Below are 22,804 nucleotides of genomic sequence, written 5' to 3'. Positions count from 1 at the left end.
CAGGGCTGGGTTTCTGTCCAGGACTTTGGAATGTTTACTTGCTCGTGCTGTCCCTGATCCAGAGCTGCTCACTCAGGCAGGCCCCCAGCCCTTGTGCTGCCAGGTTAAGGACCCTGTGCACAAGAGGTGTGCAGTATTCAGGCAGGCACACAGATGCTCTCACAGGTCTGTGGGTTGGTGCAGATGCAGAGAAAGTGTTATTTTAATTCTCTGGGCCCTCCAGCCTGTCACTGACAAGCCACCAGCATTAGCCTGTGCTGTTCCACTGACTTACCCAAAGGGGAAAATATTCCCCTGGTTTCCCCAGGAGAATAATTCAAAGATATGTATTCATTACATCTGTGGAATAACTTTATAACAGTGCAGGGCTCCAGCCCCAACAGGCTGAGATGTTGTGATGATGATGATGATGGTGGTGGTGATTATTGTGGCTCCAGAGGGCCAAAGCTGGGTTCTTCATTCCTGCTCCATGTGTGTAAAGCAGCAGGTCTCAAAGAGGAAGGGCAGCCCAGGGCTTACCTGGGAGTTCTGGCTTCTAAAAGCACTTTGTTTCAGAATGGCATCACCCTTTGCCATGATCTGCTGCATCTTTAAGGTGTTTCAGGGACAGAGTGTGGGGAGGCATCTTTGACACCCACTTTGGGAGTGTGTTTCAGCAGATCTCTCCCAGTGTGTGAAGCCTCTTTAATTCTTGGCACACTGGAGCCTTTAGAAGGACTCCCAGTGATTCTCCAGTGCCCCTGCACTCTGTAGAGCTGCTCTGAAGAGTGCTGTGCACTGAGAAGGTGGTCTGTTCCCCCTGCCTATGATCTTTTTCTTTTGGAGGGCAATCTTTTTTCTCCCTTCCTCTTTTTCCCTTTCACAAGCCAAACTTGAAAGCAGCAGCAGCCAGCTATATGCTACCACCAGAGAAATTCAACAGTGCTTTCAGTCGTGCCTGGGGGAAAGGATGGGGAGCAGCAGCACAGCCTCAAAGAAGACTTTTCTTTGCTTTAATTTTTGGTTTTTAGCTTTATATTTTGAACACAAGTCGAGTTATTGTTCTGCAGCTCTGTTCAAAAGGCTCACATCTGAGGCTTTTTAGTGCCACTGTGGTTCTGTGGTTGGGGGCATGGTTATTAGGTGTTTGGATCAAGTTTGGCAGTAAGCTGTGAAAACAGGCACTGGTTTATTTTTCCTACTGACTGCCGTGACAGTTGCAATTATTGTCCATTGTTCCTAGGTGGCTAGAAAGGAGGGAGGATACAATAGAGCATTGCCCTCTGGGGGTAAATGAATTTGACTTACAGATTCTTGGGGGGTCAGGCAGGCTGATTATTTAGTGCCCAGGAATGTGGTTTTCATGGCACCATCAGCCCTGAGCAGCCAACAAACAATGGCTCAGCTGTACTGCAGCTATATTTAGTGAGGCAGCAGGAAAGGTGTGCAAGTTGAGCTCTCTGTACCCCCACACACGTGTACAAACACACGTATATTCTGCTACAGAATGATTCTGTCATTCTGTAGTTACGAAGTTTTCCAGTTGTGATTTTTTAATTAACTTCTTGCTCTGTGCTTGGCCTGGCAGCTGCGTTTCTTTCCGCCCCTCATTTCTCTATTAGTGATATTTGGAAACCCCCATTAAGGCACTGTCTTATGTTTAATACACCCTGGAATGTGGACAGCACTAGGAGCTGTGCTGCCCAACTGTCTTACACACTGAACAGTTTTTTCCATTTAACTGCTCAAAATTTCATTGTGTTTTTCATTAGGTCTGGGGGAGTTTTAGTACATCATGTGCAAAAAGGCTCAGCACCAGGCTACATATTGTTAATGCCCAAGTCTGTGTTATTACCATCGAGTTTTATTATCTGGGAGAGAGTAAAGAAAGGGAGATGAAGAGGAAGACTTTCTTTTCTGTTGGAGTGATTTCCTTTCAGCTAGAGAGCAGTAATATTTTATTAAAGACAGGGAAATTGGTGAGTGGTTGGAAGTGACCAGGCCCCCGTGTTCTGTATTCAGTTGTTTCTCTTGGTTGCTTTGTCACCTTTTGCTGCTGTTTAAACCTCTCTTTCTTCATCTGCACACCCATAAAACAGAAGAGCCATCTCTGAGTGTCTGCAGAGAGGCAGCTGCAGATTGAAGATCACACTTAGGAGGGTCTGTATCCATCCAGTTACTAATTGAAAGGGAAATGGGATGTTTTATTCCACAGCTGGACCCAAAGGTGCTGCCAGGGAATGCTCTTAAAATGGGGCAGCCTCTAGAACCTTCCATGTCTGCAGGAACTCAAATACCTGTGCTTGTTCAGAGAGGCAGTCTGGGGCTAAATGACAAGTTTGGCACTAGAGATTTCTTAAGAAATTCTGTTTTGATATCCATGGACTCTTTACTGTGCTCAAAACAAGTTGCTATATAACAAAACCTACCAAAGTGCTGTTTAATTAAGTATTTACTGTGAGGCTGTAAAGCTGTATATTGACTTGGTTAATGCCTGTTCAAACTTACTTACATCCATCCTATTCCCAACCAGGGCTCAAAAGGCCTCTGGATTATTCTTAGCTAATGCATTTGATTGGATTCAGTGGAGCAGAGAGATCCTCAGGTCTCAAACTGGGGGTGTACAGGAAAGAAAATCATCCCCTTTTCTGCTGTCAGTGGGACTGCCTTGTTAGCTGTGCACTGCAGTGGGAAAGTGGGTGCTGTCCTCCAGTGTCACCAGGAAAAGGTACCAAAAATACATTTATTTCTTAATTATCAGTGATCATTCCTACATATAAAATTAACTTATTAATTAAACTCTGAAATGAAGCTTCTCTTTCACTGGTGCTTGGCCTCAGGTGTATCATGGGTTGTCCAGCCTTGCTCACACTGGGGTGAGTGAGGCAGCCTTAACCACGATGAGAACTCTTCTTAAAACTTCCTTGGTGTGCACAAAGCCTTGCTGCTAATCTTGTCCATCTCTCTGCTGAAACTTGGCAAGGCACAGTAATGCATATTTTTTATGTTCCCCACTTAGCTAATTTTGAATAGGTGTGTGGAACAAAAGGTTAAACAGACTTCTGTTCCCAATCCTTCTGAGCTGGTTTGCTGTTGGAGGCATTGTTAACAGTGATTGTGCCCAAATCTCTCAAGAAAGACTGGGCAGGTCTGAATCTGATGTATTTTTGTTGTGGTTTGAAAGAGCTTTTGTATTGTGCAGGTCAGTTGGTAAACAGCTCAGGTGAAGTTCCCTGCACTCCCTGTGGAAGGGATTGTTGGTGGGTTAAAGTCAGCTCTTCACTGTGCCCAGGGGAATCTGGGTGGCTCTGGGGGCTGTGCTGCAGTGAGCACACCTGTATGGAGGTAGCTGAAAGTGAGATCAGCCCAGAGCCCTGCTCTGAGCTCACCCAGCCTGGGTGGCTGTGCAGGCTGTGCTGCAGTGAGCACACCTGTATGGAGGGTGAGACCAGCCCAGAGCCCTGCTCTGAGCTCACCCAGCCTGGGTGGCTCTGGGGGCTGTGCTGCTGTGAGCACACCTGTATGGAGGTAGCTGAAAGTGAGATCAGCCCAGAGCCCTGCTCTGAGCTCACCCAGCCTGGGTGGCTGTGCAGGCTGTGCTGCAGTGAGCACACCTGTATGGAGGTAGCTGAAAGTGAGATCAGCCTGCAGCCCTGCTCTGCAGCCCACCACAGCACACAGGTGTGTTTTGTGTGAGGAGCTGGGTTCCAGGTCCCAGGGAGTGTCAGTGCAGGTGCTGTCAGGTGGCTTTGATGTGACATGGAGCTGTGCTTGCTGCAGACTCTGCTTGTGGCCCTGTGCTGAGGGGATGGGCACGAGAGTAGGCAGGGAGGGGCTTTAGGGCTGCCAATAATGGCTAAAGAGAAATAATCCATTCAGAGATACTATAGCTCATCAGAGCCCCTGAATTAAAGACATATGTTATGTAGATTCAATGTATGGATTAAAAGGGATAATCTGGTAGGTGACACACAGAATCTTGAGATAAGTGAGCTGTGCAGATTCCTGTATGGATTGGGAGGGATAATTCCAGTTAAGTAATGCTGCACAAGTTGAAGGCAAGTAAGCTCAGGGTAGTGCTCAGGTTATGTGCAGTAATCCAGTGAGTGACACTTTGGATCACATAATCTGTAAACTAAAGACAAGAAATTCTGCATTTACATGTGGACAGGGAGAAGGAGGGGGAAAGGGAGAAAGATTATTCATGGGGAATACACTGGGTTTAAACCTTTGACTAATACAGCACAGATCCCCAGGAGATGTGTCAATTTTGCATTTGCAAATTAATGGTTCAGAAATGTTTGCAAACTTGTGTCAGCTCTGGATGTTCTACATTATTTTTCTGTGAGTAGTATTGTAAGTGGAGAGGCAAGAGAAGGAGGGTGAGAGTCCTAAGTGAAGGAGGTAAGGTATGTTGGACTGTCAGCTTTTAACCAGGGTAAATTCAGTATTTGTTGCAACCTACTTGGTGTCTTCTTTGTGCTCACTTTTTTGAGGGGTTTAATAGCAGCAAATTGCAAACAGAGCTTTAGTCCTTTGTGAACATTCCAGAGGTGCTGGGGTGCACGGGGTCCTGCCCAGTTGCACCCGGGGAATCCTGAGTTTCAGGAGGAGGTTTGGCAGGCTGGTCACAGGGCAGTGTGGTGCCCTCAGGCTGCAGAGAGGCAGCCAGGGCTGGCTGAGCCAACACAGACCTCTTCAGGCCAGAAGAGAGCCTGAGGGGGAGGTGGTGGCTGCATGGAGCTGCTCCTGTTTGACCTAGAATGGGAGGTGAGTTCAAGGTTGTGTATGAGGGGTTGGAGGAATCTTTTTTTAAAGCATCTAAAAATGGTGTTTTATGACAAAGCAGCTAATTCAGGTTGTTCTGGATTTTTGTACATAAAAGTACTTCATTTGGTCTCAAAAAGTCACGTTCTAATTTTATTTTAAGATGTGATTATTGATAGAGATAATGGAATAAAATTGAACTAATTGAGGTTGTAAATGCCAATGACTTTGTTTGAACATATGGGGGCCAAACCAGTATATTTAAAAATTATTCAGAGAGTTGGTTGGGTCCGAAAGCTGTGCTTCATGCTTCTAAAATTACCTGATAGAGCTGAATGTCCCTGAGCTGCAACTGCCAGCTTGTCACAACAGAGCAAACACACACACACACTTCTTACTCTTTTTCCTGCTGCTGCATAAAATTCCAGCAGCAAGTTCTGTTTTCCTAGCCTGGATCTAACTTCTTGTCTAGACAGTAAAACAATGAGTAACCTCTGAGAAGCAGTCTCAGTACAAACAAAGTTGTCTGTTCCTTTTGTAGCCGTGACAATGAGTTGCTAACCTGGTTGAATAGCGAGCTTTGTTTGTGCTCTGCTGTACCAGAACTTCTTTCTGAGAGCAGATAGAGAGTGCTCAGTGACTGCCTCTTTCCAGCCCGGTGAGACACCGGGGTGCTGGGCTGGTACAGGGCAGCTGAGCTTCTCTTTCCCTGCAGAAGATGAGTTTTGGGGCTAGTAATGGCAAAAGAGGGGGATTGCTCATGATTTGGTTTTACTCATTCTTCACCTTGCTCTGACATCACAGAAGATGAAGAATGTCTATCTGCTGAAATAAACACCTTCCTTACATCTCGCTGCCCTTCAGAGGAATTTGGCTTGTCAGACAGAGAGGATTCATTACATAAATCTGTAGGTGCAGTTTGAACTGTGCACTTCTTCTTTCCTTCTTTCTGTTTCTGGTGCCTGTGGCTTGCCAAGTAAAAAGCACTCAGAAAGTTTTCTCTCATTATACTGACTGGCCCCAGCAATGAGATGAAATAATTGAATTTAGCAAGGTGGGTAGTTGTAAGATGCAGTCATTGTGTAGCAAAGGGGGCTTAAATGAAAAGTGCCAGATTTCAGATGGTTTTGTGCTGACAGCTGCAGGACTGAGTGGCCTGGGAAGCTCTGTTCTAGTCCAGAGTGAGGCACTGTGCAGTGTTGGTCAGGGGGGTAGCACAGGTTCCCAAGCACAGAGCCACACATCCCAGCAGGTCCAGGATTCAAAGCACAGTCCCACTGCTTGGCCATGGACATTCCCCACTGCTGCTCAGGAACAGCAGGAAGAAGATGTTAAATGTGAACTCAGCTCAGCCAGCTAGATGTGTTTCTCAGCCTGCTTTTCCTGGGGGAAACATCAGCTCCTCATGGCTTTATCAGTGCCTGCAGGGGAGGTCAGCAGCAGGGAAGGGAATGCTCCTCTTTACATTTGTGTTACAAATAGAATTTTAGAGTTTTAGTTAGGGAGAGCATGACACAGATTAGTTCTTTAATGTAGAAGACTAGGTGGCCTGATTTACTTTGCTGGTTTCCTTACTAAGCAAATTATTGTTGGGTTTAGATTTCTAAAATGTCAAGGTTAAAACTGGCAGGAGGAGTGAAGAAAAAATAGTTGACACTGGGATGAGAATGATACTGTGGAGGAAAGATGCTGTAAGAAAACCCTCTAGAAGAGATAGTTCTTTCATGAACTGCTGATTATTTTATTTATTCTTTGGATTTGGTACAGTGAGGACTAGTAGGATTTCACTCTTTCTGAGGAAGGCTTGGTTAATAGCCTGTTCAGTTTGAAAACCCTTCATTTTTGTGTCAAAACTGCAACCTTTGCTGGCTAAAAAAGCCTGCTGCCAAAGCCCAGCATTGCAGGAAATGCTTGGAGGTGACTCAGTGTTTAGCTCATGCATGGGCTGCAGCTCAGCCCTTGTCTCAGGGCTGTTACATCAAAGTCACAGAGGCTGTGCTGTGGCAGGGCTCTTGCTCCATGAGCTGGATGACATCAATAATTGCTTCATTCATAAGGGTCCCCTTGGCTGAAACCCTACCTCGTCTCCAACTGGGTCAAACACAGACTTAATTATCTCTTTAACGTGTATTACTGTTAAAAGTCAGTGGGGAAATTCTTGGCCTTGCTGCAGTAGTTCTGCTGGTGACTTCACCGAGGCAGCAATAAAACCTCCTACACCACATAAAGTGCAGAATGACTTTCAGAGAGTTGCTAAAAACTTTGTGCCTCGGTTTGCTCTTGAAAAACATAATGCATGCCATCACCTTTCTACCTGCAAACAGTCTTTAAGAAGATCAATTAGGTGGTGCTTTGAAATTAAAAAATGCTTTATACTGCATGCTCTAATTATTATTATACATCCCAGCATTATTTGAATACAGAGCACTTCAAAATATTCTTATTTCCATTTAATGAGTTTTTCCCCCGTAGAAAACTTTGTAGATACAGGAGGCTTTTTTCCCTTTTGTAAGCACAGCTAATGACACCAACATAATACAATATTATTATGTCTTCCAGGCTTTGTGCTTGCACATTGTTTTCTTTGATTTCCCTTTGAAAGACAGATCCTGGCAGTTCAAAAGCTGTTTAGGCAGTCCCCCTGACAGTAAGCTGGCTGGGCAGGGGTGTCCCTGCACGGGCAGCCCTGGCTGGGGCTGTCCCCAGCAGTTTGTGGGGAGGGACAGAGGGGCTGGGGACAGCCTGGCCCTGGGGCATGCACATCCCCGGGCTGGCTGGGAGCAAACAGCCCCACTGCCTGAACGTTTGCAGCAAAAGCTCAAAATGCCTGCTAAAGAAAATATTGGCTTTCCCAGTTCCTCATTTACATCTCGTTCTGTCTAATAAATTATAACAAAGTATTTACTGTTTTGATGGCAGAAGCAGTTCCTCTGCCTTTTTTTTGCTCTGGTTCTGTTTTGGGTGGGTATGCCAAGGTTTCTCCTGTTCCTTTTCTCACTTTAAGTGTGTCATTTGGTCATATTGGTGTCTTCATTCTAATGTTTATTAAAATGTTACTGTCACTGCCAGTCTGAGACTGTGAATCAGAACGAAGAATGTGTAATAGTTTATTTCACATTTGAGTAAATTTCTTCTACTACTTAAACACTATTATGGGTAGTGTTGATCTGAGATGGAGTTTAGGTTTGGTGGTACAGAATGCCACTACTCTGAGTCTTCTTTCATTGCCATCTGCTGTGGCTGCTGCATCCACAACATGGGTTTTCCTGGGTTTCTGTTCACAGTGAGAGAGGACAGGCTGACACATCTGGAGAGCATCTTTTCTTGGTGCTTTGTGCAGTTCCCAGCCTGCAGTGTGTGCTTTGATGGTCCTTTGCCTGAGCTGCTTCCCTCAGGTGGGGAAAATCCACGTTCTGCCCTAGCAGTGAAGGAGCACAGAGAGCACCTGCAGCAGCCTGCTGGGGGGCAGGTGGCCTGCTGCTTAAAGGCTCTGCTGGACATGAAATGTGCAGTGTGTTTGTGCTGGCTCTCAGGCTGATCCAGAGCAATCCTTCAGCCATTGCTTCGAGGCTCTCACTCTGAATTTCTGTGGAGTGGTCCAGCTTGCTGGCAAGGTGTGCCCTGCTGTGATGGACACTGAGGGTTTTCTGGCAGCCCTGCTGCCTGCCTGGGGTGAGAGCACTGCCAGGTGTCAAGGCCAGCCCCAGGGCTGTGCCCAGCTCCAGAACCACAGAGCCATGCCCAGCCCCAGAGCCATGCCCAGCCCCAGGGCCGTGCCCAGCTCCAGAACCACAGAGCCATGCCCAGCTCCAGAGCCATGCCCAGCTCTGTGCTGCTTGGAGCAGCCCCAGGGAGGTCAGCAGGAAGCAGCTGAAGGTGGCTGCTGGGGACAGGGGTTTGCACCCCCTCCCAGGTTCTTGCAGGGTCACCAGCCCTGTGATAGTTCATTACTTTGTGACTAGGATAATTTGAGAACTGTCTGTATTTGTTGCTGTCTTAGTTGCTAAGACACTGACAAGTTTTGCCCTGTGAGCTGCAGAATTCTCCAAGTGGAAATCCCTTGGCTGCCAAGGCACTTCACACCACGATACAGCTTTAGACCTGGTGCAGGTTAACACAGAGAAAATAGTGAGGGTAGGACAAGAGCCCACCATCCTTGTTTACCCCCAGCCTACAGCATCTAGACAAGGGTACAGAACCAGCTGGAGCTCTTAACTCTGCAGTAAAAACATCCTGGAGCTGGTTGTATTTAGGTAGTGAGCCCACTGTTGGCCTCACCTCACCATTAAATAAATAGCCCTGTCCATGCTGTGGCCTCTGGGTGTATGCAGAGCAGTACAGGCTTGGCCATGGCAGTGTGAAATGGCACTTTTGTTGGCCATTTTAAGAAAAGTAATTATAGGAAAGGTGTGCTTGTAATAAGGCTAACATAAAAACCACCAAACTTAAACTAAATGCAAACACTTAACATTATTATAAAGCCTGTCTGACTCAAGTACTTCCCTTTTTTTTTTTTTCATTTTCACACATTTACAAGCCAGCAGTTACCTGCAAGATATGTCAAAACTGTGACTCACCATCAGTGGAGCTTGCATGGAAGTGTGAGGAAGACAAGGGGAAATTGCACAGAACTCACCATCTCTCATTAGAGCCACATAGCTGATCTCTTTTTCTGCCTCTGGTTTTGTGCAGGTCACTTGAGAGTATGGCTATCCAATACTTACTTTGCAAGGAATTATTACCTCAAAGAATTGAAATGATCATTAAGTACTATTCCAGTTACTGGAAGGATGGCTTAGTCCTGGGAAAAAAAAGTACCCACTAAGCCATGTTTTCCAGGAAGTATTCTCCAAGAGAAGATTTTTTTTATAAAGCTGATGCTGATAAATTTTCCCTTTTGGTTTATTAGCAAACTGAAATAGCTCGAGAAATGTAATGCAAGCAGTCTGCCTTTTGTCAGAGTACTTTCACTCCAGCTGTATAAACCCCAGGAATTATGCATTGCACTTAGTAAGGGGGATATAAAACACCCCTTGTGGGCAGTTCAGATTGTCTCTGAAAACAGAAAATGATGAGGAGACGAGTGAATCTGTGCCTGGCTGCATGCTGCATGTGGTGCTGGTGTCTGCAGTGGCAGGCACTGCCTGCCCTGAGCTCACAGCCAGGCTCTGGGAAGGTCAGCAGCTCACCCTGCAGTGCCCAGGGACACCTCTCAGTGCTCCAGGCTGTTCAAAGCCCTGAAAATTGAACATTTCTGAGCATGGGGCATGCACCACCTCTCTGGGCAACCTGGTGCTGTGTTTTACCACCTTCACTGTAAACTGCTCCCTTATATCCAAGCTGAACTGACCCTCTCTAGTGTAAACCACTGCCTGTCCTGTCACAGCAGGCCCTGCTGAAAGGTTTGTCCCCATCTCCAAAAGCCCCTTGAGGTGCTGGAAGGTGTCTCTGGAGCTTTCTTTTCTCCAGGCTGAGCAGCCCCAACTCTCAGCCTTTGAGAGGAGAGGTGCTCCAGCCCTGGTGATGCTCTGGCCTCCCCTGCACTCTTCAGCACATCCCTGGCCCTGCTGTGCCCAGCACCAAGAGCTGCAGGCTGCACTTTGCTCTTGGGACTCAGGGGAAGCTGCTGAAGGGTTTGCTGCTCTGTGCCAGCCAGGCAGGCTGGAGGGGATGTCCCTGTGCAGGAGGGGATGTCCCTGTGCTGGAGGGGATGTCCTGTGCAGGAGGGGATGTCCCAGTGCTGGAGGGGATGTCCCAGTGCAGGAGGGGATGTCCCAGTGCAGGAGGGGATGTCCTGTGCAGGAGGGGATGTCCTGTGCAGGAGGGGATGTCCCAGTGCTGGAGGGGATGTCCCAGTGCAGGAGGGGATGTCCTGTGCAGGAGGGGATGTCCCAGGGCAGGAGGGGATGTCCCAGTGCTGGAGGGGATGTCCCTGTGCAGGAGGGGATGTCCCAGTGCTGGAGGGGATGTCCCAGTGCTGGAGGGGATGTCCCAGTGCTGGAGGGAATGTCCCAGTGCAGGAGGGGATGTCCTGTGCAGGAGGGGATGTCCCTGGGCAGGAGGGGATGTCCTGTGCAGGAGGGGATGTCCCAGTGCTGGAGGGGATGTCCTGTGCAGGAGGGGATGTCCCAGTGCTGGAGGGGATGTCCTGTGCAGGAGTGGATGTCCCAGTGCAGGAGGGGATGTCCCAGTGCTGGAGGGGATGTCCCTGTGCTGGAGGGGATGTCCTGTGCAGGAGGGGATGTCCCTGTGCTGGAGGGGATGTCCCAGTGCAGGAGGGGATGTCCCAGTGCTGGAGGGGATGTCCCAGTGCTGGAGGGGATGTCCCAGTGCAGGAGGGGATGTCCAGTGCAGGAGGGGATGTCCCTGTGCAGGAGGGGATGTCCCAGTGCTGGAGGGGATGTCCCTGTGCAGGAGGGGATGTCCCAGTGCAGGAGGGGATGTCCCAGTGCAGGAGGGGATGTCCTGTGCAGGAGGGGATGTCCCAGTGCAGGAGGGGATGTCCCAGTGCTGGAGGGGATGTCCCAGTGCTGGAGGGGATGTCCCAGTGCTGGAGGGAATGTCCCAGTGCAGGAGGGGATGTCCTGTGCAGGAGGGGATGTCCCTGGGCAGGAGGGGATGTCCTGTGCAGGAGGGGATGTCCCAGTGCTGGAGGGGATGTCCTGTGCAGGAGTGGATGTCCCAGTGCAGGAGGGGATGTCCCAGTGCTGGAGGGGATGTCCCTGTGCTGGAGGGGATGTCCTGTGCAGGAGGGGATGTCCCTGTGCTGGAGGGGATGTCCCAGTGCAGGAGGGGATGTCCCAGTGCTGGAGGGGATGTCCCTGTGCAGGAGGGGATGTCCCAGTGCAGGAGGGGATGTCCCAGTGCTGGAGGGGATGTCCCAGTGCAGGAGGGGATGTCCCAGTGCTGGAGGGGATGTCCCTGGGCAGGAGGGGATGTCCTGTGCAGGAGGGGATGTCCCTGGGCAGGAGGGGATGTCCCTGTGCAGGAGGGGATGTCCCAGTGCAGGAGGGGATGTCCCAGTGCTGGAGGGGATGTCCTGTGCTGGAGGGGATGTCCCAGTGCAGGAGGGGATGTCCCTGTGCAGGAGGGGATGTCCCTGTGCTGGAGGGGATGTCCTGTGCAGGAGGGGATGTCCTGTGCAGGAGGGGATGTCCCAGTGCAGGAGGGGATGTCCCTGTGCAGGAGGGGATGTCCCAGTGCAGGAGGGGATGTCCCAGTGCAGGAGGGGATGTCCTGTGCAGGAGGGGATGTCCCAGTGCAGGAGGGGATGTCCTGTGCAGGAGGGGATGTCCTGGGCAGGAGGGGATGTCCTGTGCAGGAGGGGATGTCCCAGTGCAGGAGGGGATGTCCCTGTGCTGGAGGGGATGTCCTGTGCAGGAGGGGATGTCCCAGTGCTGAAGGGGATGTCCCAGTGCTGGAGGGGATGTCCCTGTGCAGGAGGGGATGTCCCAGTGCAGGAGGGGATGTCCCTGTGCAGGAGGGGATGTCCTGTGCAGGAGGGAATGTCCCAGTGCTGGAGGGGATGTTCAGTGCAGGAGGGGATGTCCTGTGCAGGAGGGGATGTCCCAGTGCAGGAGGGGATGTCCCAGTGCAGGAGGGGATGTCCTGTGCAGGAGGGGATGTCCCAGTGCAGGAGGGGATGTCCCAGTGCTGGAGGGGATGTCCCAGTGCTGGAGGGGATGTCCCTGTGCAGGAGGGGATGTCCTGTGCAGGAGGGGATGTCCCTGTGCTGGAGGGGATGTCCCTGGGCAGGAGGGGATGTCCCTGTGCAGGAGGGGATGTCCCAGTGCAGGAGGGGATGTCCCAGTGCTGGAGGGGATGTCCTGTGCTGGAGGGGATGTCCCAGTGCAGGAGGGGATGTCCCTGTGCAGGAGGGGATGTCCCTGTGCTGGAGGGGATGTCCCAGTGCAGGAGGGGATGTCCCAGTGCAGGAGGGGATGTCCTGTGCAGGAGGGGATGTCCTGTGCAGGAGGGGATGTCCCAGTGCAGGAGGGGATGTCCCTGTGCTGGAGGGGATGTCCCAGTGCTGGAGGGGATGTCCTGTGCAGGAGGGGATGTCCCAGTGCAGGAGGGGATGTCCCAGTGCAGGAGGGGATGTCCTGTGCAGGAGGGGATGTCCCAGTGCAGGAGGGGATGTCCTGTGCAGGAGGGGATGTCCTGGGCAGGAGGGGATGTCCTGTGCAGGAGGGGATGTCCCAGTGCAGGAGGGGATGTCCCTGTGCTGGAGGGGATGTCCTGTGCAGGAGGGGATGTCCCAGTGCTGAAGGGGATGTCCCAGTGCTGGAGGGGATGTCCCTGTGCAGGAGGGGATGTCCCAGTGCAGGAGGGGATGTCCCTGTGCAGGAGGGGATGTCCTGTGCAGGAGGGGATGTCCCAGTGCAGGAGGGGATGTCCCTGTGCAGGAGGGGATGTCCTGTGCAGGAGGGGATGTCCTGTGCAGGAGGGGATGTCCCAGTGCAGGAGGGGATGTCCCAGTGCAGGAGGGGATGTCCTGTGCAGGAGGGGATGTCCCAGTGCAGGAGGGGATGTCCTGTGCAGGAGGGGATGTCCTGGGCAGGAGGGGATGTCCTGTGCAGGAGGGGATGTCCCAGTGCAGGAGGGGATGTCCCTGTGCTGGAGGGGATGTCCTGTGCAGGAGGGGATGTCCCAGTGCTGAAGGGGATGTCCCAGTGCTGGAGGGGATGTCCCTGTGCAGGAGGGGATGTCCCAGTGCAGGAGGGGATGTCCCTGTGCAGGAGGGGATGTCCTGTGCAGGAGGGGATGTCCTGGGCAGGAGGGGATGTCCCAGTGCTGGAGGGGATGTCCTGTGCAGGAGGGGATGTCCCTGCCTGTGCCCTCCCCTCCCCAGCCTGGGCACACGGGGCTGGAGAGCAGCACGGCTCCTCTGCCTCTCTTGGGGACTGTGAGCTCTCTGCCTGTCACTTCACACATGGGGAAACATTCTTCCACCCTTCAGATTAACTTAAAGATAGGGATTAATTTAACTTTACAAAGAGCTTTTTGATTCCCAGCTGAAGGCTGCTGCAGGAGCTGGGAATGCAGGGATGAAGCAGCAGTGCTGAGGAGCTGTGCTGTGTCCTGGACAGTGATTGCTCTCTGCTCACCCTCTCTCAAGGGCTGAGGCAGTCTTGAGTGTTCCTTCTTTCTGCAGGACCTTCTTCCCCTCTCTCTCATGCTTGCATCCACCCTCAGTAAAAGTTAGGGATAAAATACCTGCTGAATCAATAAATAAACACAGACTATTTTGTGCTCAGGTGTTCCAGTGGCAGCCTCAGTGCATGGCAGTGGTCATTAGAGGAGCTTTGTGCTAAGCCCCCTGGACAGGCCAGGCAGGGGCTGCCTCCTAGAGCAGTTCTGCACCCCTTGGAGACCCTGCACCTTTCTCCTGGGGAGCAGCAAATAAAGGATGCAAGAGTGGCAGTAGAGACCTCTGATCAATTCCGTGGCCAGGTGGCAAATGCATTTCTTGTGGCAGTTCTCTCTCCAGTGCTGGAAGGAAAGCTCATAGTTAGAACTGTTTTCTGCAGCCCTGGGAGTGTTTTAGCACTGGCTCCCATTCCTCCTCACAGCTTTTAGCAGAGCAGGTTTGAAGGCCTATGCTTTCTGTTGCAGTGTGTTTCTCAAGTTTCCAGCTTGTACCACAGTTTTTCTGGAGGCTTTATCTGAGAATCTTCTGCTGTAGTTCTTTGTTATGTGGTGAGAATATTTTCACAGAAATTTCTAGAGCCCTAATGAAAAACAATTCAGTAGCATTTCTTCTGTCACATTTTTTCCTGGTGGTTCTCTGTGGTTTTGCACTTGCATGTGGCTGTCTACCAGTGGGTTTGAGTGCTTGCACTTGGCTGAAGCAGCACACGGATGTTGCTTGGGATCACATCATTGAAATTAGGTAAAAGTAACCAAAACCAAAAGTAAATTAAGCTGACTGTCAAGCAAAGAGGCCTCCCAGTGGCCCCTCAAAGGCTGTGGTGCAGCCTTTCAGAGCAGGAGCAGAGGATTCACCATCGCAGACATTTCAATCCAGTCGAGCAGGCTGTGTGAAATACTGCAGGGAGCATTCCTGCACTGGCAGGGGGGAGGCTAAATGAGCCATTACCAGTAGCTCTTTCCATGTCTGACTGATAGTTGGCTAGGAGCATGCTTGCTGTAGTCGCCAATTTTTTTTCTTTTTCCTTTTTTTTTTTTTTTTTTTTCACTTGGAGAGCACGGGTGACATTGGCAGAAGAATGCTTCCTGTGTTTGAAAGGGGTTTGTGTGGCAGGGTAGTCCCAAAAGCTGGCTATTTTCAGAGGAGGCACTGACACTGATAGCCTTAATCCTTTCCTGAAGGCTTTTTAGAAAGGTTTTCATAGGCTCTGACTCATGTGAGAGGGTGTGGTGGTATTGGGGATATCTGTGGATTAGCTGCTACACATATTTTCAGGTCTTTGAAATTCACAGTCAAATGATCCTACGTATATTAAAAGTGCTTTTTTTTTTTTTTTTTTTGTAGTGTATGATTCATAGCTTTTGATTTTTCTTGGAATTTTTTCTTCCCTTCCCTTATAACCACTGTCCTTCTGGGTAGAAAAATAATTTCTTCAGCATGGTTATGAAAGTGAGGTGGTGAGTTCCTCTGTCTGTGTCTGCTGAGCTCCACCATAAAAAACATCTAAGAGCAGTACACATGAGAGTGATGGTGAGTGGTGTTTAACTCACATTTTGGATATGTTTAGAAAAGAGTTTTTCCTTTTAAATTGCACCTCGGTGGCAGCAACAGCAATAGGAGTTACTGACAATTTAGGTGCTGTATAATTTAATCCTGATCAGGGATGTGGATGATATAACAGGTTACAGAGGGGTGTTAATGCTTACCCTACATCAGTGCTTTGGCACTACAGAAAGTGCACCTTTTCCTGAGTTTCTGCCATAAATGTTGTTGTGTTACAAACCTGGAAGGGTTGATTTTTGATCCCCAGTGTTTAAACCTTGAAACTTCCTCAAAATAGGCAGTGTTATTTCCCTCTGTAATCTGACAGAAAGGCAGTGCAGAACAGCTGAGAGGGCAAAGGAGCATTGCAGGGGGACCCCAGCTCCAAGCCTGTGTGCAGATTTACCCTCCATGGCTCGTGTTCCTGTAGAGGAGAGGTCTGTGTGTGCAGCACATTGCAATCTGCTGCTGCTCTTTGCCTCCCCTGAAACTGCTGACAGCAAAGCTGCACAGTAAAGAGAAAATCCAGAGCTGCATCTCTCTAAATGTTCTCTCTTCTCCTTCCCCCCTTTTTTCCGTTCTCCCCCGCCATATGATGCCCAGGGACTCCAGAAAGCCTGGCTGAGAAGGAGAGGCAGCTCATGGGCATGATCAACCAGCTGACCAGCCTGAGGGAGCAGCTGCTGGCAGCCCACGACGAGCAGAAGAAGCTGGCAGCGTCTCAGATCGAGAAGCAGCGGCAGCAAATGGAGCTGGCCAAGCAGCAGCAGGAGCAGGTGAGTGAGCCCTGCAGCCTCAGCCCCTCTGCCAGGGCTGCCCAGCAGCCTTCCTCCGTGCCCTGAAGGTGCTCTGCACCCAGAATCCTTGCTGTGTGCTCTCCAAGGTGGAAAAGCTTGAACGAAAACGTATCAGGAGAATGCTGTGCAGTTTAATCCTGATCATGGATGGAGATGTAGCAGGTTACAGAGGGGAGTTCATGCCTGCAAACTTGATTTGCCACATATCCATCCTGGAGTTGTTCAGAGCCTGCTGCCAGCAGTGCCAAGGCTGTGGGTTCAGCCTCTTCATTCAGAGTTGGACTGGATGCTCCCTGGGAGTCCCTTGCAACTCAGAATATCCTGCAGTTCTCTGTTATCTTCAGTGCTGTTAGGGCTATCTGTAAATAAACAGGCAAATCCAGCCCTCCTGAATAACCCCAAAACAGCTTTAATTCAGAAATCCTGAGCAGGTATAAAAAGAGCAAAATGCAGCACTTGGATTGTAACGTGAGACATGGAGAGGGTGGGTTTTGCCAGCTGTGGAGAAAAGCAGAGATTAATATAAAATCAGTGAACAAGTGTGACTTTTTTTCTTCTGCACTTGAGAGATTTGATTTTCAGTTCTTGCAAGTGTGCCCTTGGCTGGAAATGCAGACGTGGTTTTCACATGGCATCCCTTCCAGGGGGCACACGTGGACACACAGCATTTTAGGCAAAACCACAACTTCTCTCACAGATTTCACTGGGCAGATTTGAACAGAAATTAATGTCTGCTTTTGTACTTGAACACGAGCAGAGCATATTTAGATATCTAGTTTAAAATTTTATCACAGAATTGCAGCTCTGTGAGTTTTATCAAACTCACAAAATTCTTTGAAATCTGTCATAGTTGTCATATTCAGTGTTGGTATTGTACTTAAGCAAGTCTTGAGATTTCTAAGGCACTGCTGCTGCCTTCAGACATTTAAGCCTTGGTTTTCCCTGGTTTTAATCATTTAGAAATCTTTTCTTGAACAAAGGGTATTTTGGCCTCACACCTGAAATGCCACATGGGGAACAGAAGTGACTTACCTTGAGCTGCAGAGTTTGTGTCCTGCTGTTGTTGGGGCAGCAAAGGTAGAGGAAGGGGTGAAGGTGGAATTGGCAAGATTCCTTCACCAGGAGACATCCTGTACCAGCTCTTCCTTCACCCTGCCTCCCAAAGTCACCTGTGCCACAGCACGGCTGAGGGATTCAATAGAGAAAAAGAAATTGAAGGCAGTAGAAAAAGGCAATAAGAAATTAGAATAACTAGGATTTCTTTTAATTGAAGAAATTGTGTATACTTCTTTATTATGCAGAAATGAAAATATCCAAACTCTGAAAAAATGTAGAAGTAAAAATTATTTTTCTTTCTTAAAAAAGGCTCCAGAAAGAAAACATTCGTTTGCTCTGTTAGACGTGGAGCTAACTATGAGTGAGTGTTTCTTATGCAAACAGTCTGATAATAGAAAAGAAGCTACCTAAGGGGAAGAAAGCCCAGAGTTTCCCCCAGTAAGTGTGTCTGAGTTTCCAGCTGGCCCTGAGAGGTGTGCATGACACAGGGGGAGAGCAGAGCTCTTTCCAGTGTCTGTGCTGCACGGGCTGTTCATGGCAGCTGAGCTTTTGGGACAACTCCAGTGAAAGTTCTTCAAATTTGCTTTTTAAGTTCAAGAGTGGTTTATGTCCCTCCAGCCCTTAGAGCTCTTCACTCCATTCTGTTCATGTCTGCTTTTTCCCTTCATGGCTGTAAAACGAGTCCAGAGCAGCATTTGCAGCCGTGCAGGGAGAGGGAGGGTGGAAGTCCTTCTGGGAGGCTGCACTTGGCTGTGAGGGAGCCTGAGAGGGACTGCAGGCACCTGCACAGCCCAGGCTGGTCTTGAGCCCTGTGCCCCTGCCTGCCCCCAGCTCCTGCAGCTCACACACCCCTTGGAGAGCCAGGGATTTTCCCAAGCTTGGTTCCAGGCTCCTTGCACACTAAGAGCCTTGCTTGCTCCAAGGTGTCAGATTGCCATTTTTGGGAGTTTTTGAGCAGGTGGTGCCAAACAGGAGAGTATTTCTGGCCATCCTACTTTGTTGCTTTGTCTACCTTCCTCCATCCATTTTTGGTTTCTCTGCTGGTGTTGTTCTTGAGCAGTGCCATTTCAGGGAGATTGTTGCACAGGTCCTTGCCTTGTGTGCAGCTCACATTTTGCATAGCTGTCCCTTTCTCCCTGGTGGAGCAGTGAAGTGAGCCCGTGCCCCTTGCTCAGCAGCAGCTCTGCCCTCGGAGGTTCCCTGGCTCAGGGGAGAGGTTTGCAGAGCTGGGCAGGGTCAGAGCTCCTGTGGATGGACTCTTGGAATGGTGATCCATATCTCATGATTCTTCTGTGCCATTTCTTCACAGATTGCAAGACAACAGCAGCAGCTTCTGCAGCAGCAGCACAAAATTAACCTTCTTCAGCAGCAGATCCAGGTCAGAGACACATCTCCTCCCACACCCCTGTTGTTCTTCCTTTCCCTTCCCCACTCTTTCCCTCAGCCATTGTTGCCACAGTTCCTTTAAGATTCTCTGCAGTTGTCTGGCATCTTGTTTGTGGAAACACAAGAGGATTTTACCTGTCATTTGGCAAAAGAAAGGTCTGTTTCTGGAAGGCCTTGTGTGATTTACATGGTTCTCGTGGGGTCAGGAAGAAGCTGTTAGAGGAGCTGGTCATGCAAGCAGGATATAATATAAAATAATTCAGGAATTTGCAGGACCAGTCCTCTTTCCTCAGGAGTGACAAAAGCATTGCCAGAAAGAGTTTGTTTGGAGCCAGTGTCCTGCAGCTCTGTTTCTGAGGCTTTGCTGAGGTGATTGATAATCCTCAGTGGTTGATAATCAAGTGCACCTTCTTCCCTCTGCCTGAGGTGTTGGGAGTCTGGAAATTTGTATTTGTGGGGAGGTGTTGTGTGAGTGAGAAGCTGGCCAGAAGGTTGGTTAGGTTCAGGAGAGCAGCTGTGTAAGTTGCAGGTACCTGCAACTTGTTAAACCAGCACACCCAGTGAACCTCGTTCTTTCTGCCCTGCTGTACTCAGAAGTTTCTTTCCTGCCATTGACTGTATTTCATTTTCTTCCATGTGCATGGCCCTGTTTTGGGAACAATGCCAATCAATTTGCCTGTGGAGGTTTCCATGGAATAACAAAGGAGGTTTGACCTCTTACAGATACCTGGGGCCAGGGTGGAACCTCTGGTTGTTTCATGCTGCAGTTTTGTGCAGAGCATTGCAGCTTGCTGTAGGCTGGGTTCTCTTTGTTCAGTAGCAGCAGGATTCTCCTTCCAAAGCTTTTCATCAGCATTTCAGAGGGAATTGCCTAAAATTATCCATCCCAATTGTAACCCATTGAAGAAAACCTAATTCCAGGCAGATCAGAGGAGCTGTATGGCTTCATACTGGAGGAACACTAGGCTCTGTCATTCCAGAGGACATTCTGTCTGTATCTGGACTTGGGCATGTGTGAAAAACTCCTGGGAAGCTCCATCCCTCTCCTGTAAGGCAACTTCTATGCAAGATGTGCTTTGCTGAAAATAATTTTGAGATTGGTAAGGCTTGACTTGGCCTCGACCTCTGTATTCTTTTCTACTTCCTAATTTGTGTGTGGGAGGGATTTTTCATTATTGCTGCATTTTTAATGAGACTTTAAAAGCAAAACAATAGCAAAACCTGTACAATAGCAAGGAAAATGTTTGTATTTTTAGCATTTAGCTAGGGCAGCGAGAGAGGAAGTTGTTTTATAAGCAGTGAATAAAAATAAATTGAAGTAATGAAATTTGACCCCAACCCTTTTAAGTTTTAATGCCCTGTAGATAAGAATGAAGTATGTTGTTTTTAGGGTAGTGAAGAAAACCCTGGTTATTGATAATGAGATATTGAGCCTTTCATCTCTTGATCCCTGGTCCAAGTTTGACCTAAGTCAGTAGTAAATGAAAGTCAGCCAAGTCCCATCTGATGGAAGCTGCAATCCTCAGAAATGGTTTGGGGGTCTGGCTCAGGGGATTGCAGATGAAATATTGACCCTGCTGAGGTCAGGGTTTCACCTCCAGGGTGCACTTCACACAGACCCCACCAGATTTGTGGCACCCTCCTTTAGGATGGTCAGAAAGAAAGGTCAGGAATGGAGCAGGCAGGGAGACAGTGCTGTTCCCACAGGGCTGATCTGTTTGCACTGAAATTTGGGTGATACTGCACAGGCAGTCTGGGCACTGCCATGCCTGTATGAGCCTGGAGTCTCATCAACCCTGGCTGAAGCCATAACTCTGAAGGGAAAAACATTTAAAAATAAAAAAAATCCTTATTGACAGTGAATGCAAAGCAAAACATTTCTCCTCAGTTAGTGGCTGTCAGAGAAGAAGGAGTTCTGAAAGAAATCCTCCTGGGTACGTGGGTGAAGGCAGTGGAGTCCCCCTAACACAGCCATGTTTACAATGGTCACTGAGTTTGCAGTCAGCCCGTGGGTTATGGGAGGTGGAAGAAAGCTGTGACAGGAATGGAGCTGGGAGTTCAGCTTTTCTGACCTTGCCCTAATTAATCTAACAGGCTTCTGTCACCCTGGCCTGAGGTTTTGAAATAGCATGAGATTTATTGACAGGGAAATATTCCTACAAAGAGTGGATAACTGTTTGACTTAGGTGCACTGAATGATTGTGCTGTAGCTATGAACTCAACTTATTTATGACAAAGGAATCGTTTCACTTGAGCCAATTTTTTTCTAAGCTTGTAAGAGTTGCCATAATTCCATATAAATTATTGCAGAGAAAAAAGCCATTGAAATATTGTATTGAAAGCATAATACCCTGAGGTTAGAAAAAAGCATAACCTGGCTGACCCCATGATTTATGAGTCCTTTCTCTCAGTGTGCTAACTTGGAGACAGTTCCCTTTCTCCTTAGCCCATCACACAGTCCAAGCCAGGGGCTGTGAGTCCCTCTCCTCCTCAGAGGACTGCAGATGCTCAGTGGAGCTGCAGCTCAGTTCAGCCAGCACTTCTGGGGTGCTGGAGAAAGATCCTTTAGTTCCTGGGGCTTGGAAAAATGTGCCTGGCATGGAGTCTCTAAGTGGCATGTCTTTTGCTAGCCCATCTCTGCTGAGCTCATTGAGAGGTGGTGTCACTGGAACAGAAAACAAGGAGCTTGTGTGGAGAGTTAAGTAAACTGGAGCAAAGTTGCAGATTAGGTTGGAGAATCTGTACGACCTCAAAATGCTAAAATGGGATCTAGATGGGATTTTGTGTTTTGGCAAACATTTATAATCTGTTTTTCTACTTTTCAGGATGTTCTAGACCTAATTTGTGAAGAGGTTTGAGTTTCTCTGGATCATTAGCTACCCCTCCCTGTTTTGTGCCCCTCTGGGATGCAGCCCCCCGTGCACAGTGCCTTCTGCTCTGCCCCCTCCTTGTGGGGAGGTGTGCCCTGTCAGGTTCCTGCCTGCTGAGTGCTGGTGCTGCTCTGCCCTGCACCCCTGCTCCTGCTGCTCTGCCACAGATGGAGCTGCAGTCTGCATTTCCCTGCTCTTGTGCATCAGCACCCCGAAGGTTTCAGGCTGCATTTGAGGCAGGCAGTGGCCTGCAGCTGGAGGGCAGGCTGGCCCCTGGTACAGCTCAGCAGGTTCCTGCCTTCAGCTCCCTTTTGTCCTCCAGGGAGCTCTCCTGGTGTCCCACTCCTCCTCCGTGGGGCCAGCTGCTGCCTGGTGCCCTTGCTCTGGAGCCTGGGGCTCTGCAGCTCCCGTGGGCACAGAGGGGCAGGAGCCTGGGGGGGCTCATGGACTGAGCTGGGCTCCCAGGGCACCCACAGGTGTCACCCCTCCTCCAGGGTGTCCCCAAGCCACAGGGCTGGGAGGGCTCCTGCAGCCCAGAGACAAAGCCTGGCCCAGGGAGGGTTTGCTTTGGAGCTCACTGACAAATGTCACTTTAATTGAACTGTATTTGAAAGGAAATATGGTTGTTAAAATTCATAAAGCAATTCATATTCAGTAGGGCACTGTTGATAAAATAGGTCAACCTTGCAGCCTAAATTGTGATAAAACTGATACTGCTAATCTCACAATTTTGTAGAAAACCTGACAATGTTTTATGTTTTTCCCTCAAGCCCCAGCTCTTGGAGTCATGTGATGACAAAAATGCCAGCTTTCGTTTCTCCCAAATGTAAACTTCCAACTCTCAGATTTCCAGGCAAAATCTGAAACCATGAGCACTACAAGTTCCAAAATTAGAAGGCAAACAAAACAGAGGCCAAATGCTGTTTTCTAATCTGTTCTGATTTTTAGTCAAAATTTTTTTTGGAGAGCCCAGCTCAAGATCTTGGAACACTTCAGGTTGCCAATAATGTAAAACTAAGATCTCAAAGCAGCAGGCAGCAAAAACGCTGCTTTAGTGTTTCTGACATTTAGGCCACAGTTTTGTTTGACTTTCTTGGTTTGACACTGTCAGTAATTGGTTACTAATTTGTGTTCTTTTCTGAGTGACATACTCAGCCCAAGATCCAAGTGAAACTCAGGGGCAGTTCCTGGCAGAGAGCAGTCTGTGTTTTAGGAGAGGGTTTTCATTTTCCTTCAGAGCTGGAGCAGATGTTTTA

At 49.1% G+C, this 22,804-nt stretch overlaps 1 protein-coding gene across 1 annotated transcript in view; it reads left to right on the top strand.

Annotated features, from left to right (window-relative positions):
* SOX5 (SRY-box transcription factor 5) overlaps positions 1-22,804 on the top strand; it is a 297,551-nt gene that overhangs the window by 134,002 nt on the left and 140,745 nt on the right. Inside the window, 2 exon segments of the mRNA XM_059847991.1 lie at positions 16,043-16,215; positions 18,602-18,670. Of these exon segments, the coding sequence (XP_059703974.1) occupies positions 16,043-16,215; positions 18,602-18,670 (242 nt within the window).

This window comes from Haemorhous mexicanus, chromosome 5 (genome assembly GCF_027477595.1).
Source record: "Haemorhous mexicanus isolate bHaeMex1 chromosome 5, bHaeMex1.pri, whole genome shotgun sequence".
Classification (NCBI taxonomy): domain Eukaryota; kingdom Metazoa; phylum Chordata; class Aves; order Passeriformes; family Fringillidae; genus Haemorhous; species Haemorhous mexicanus.
This window is presented reverse-complemented; position numbering and strand designations above follow the sequence as displayed.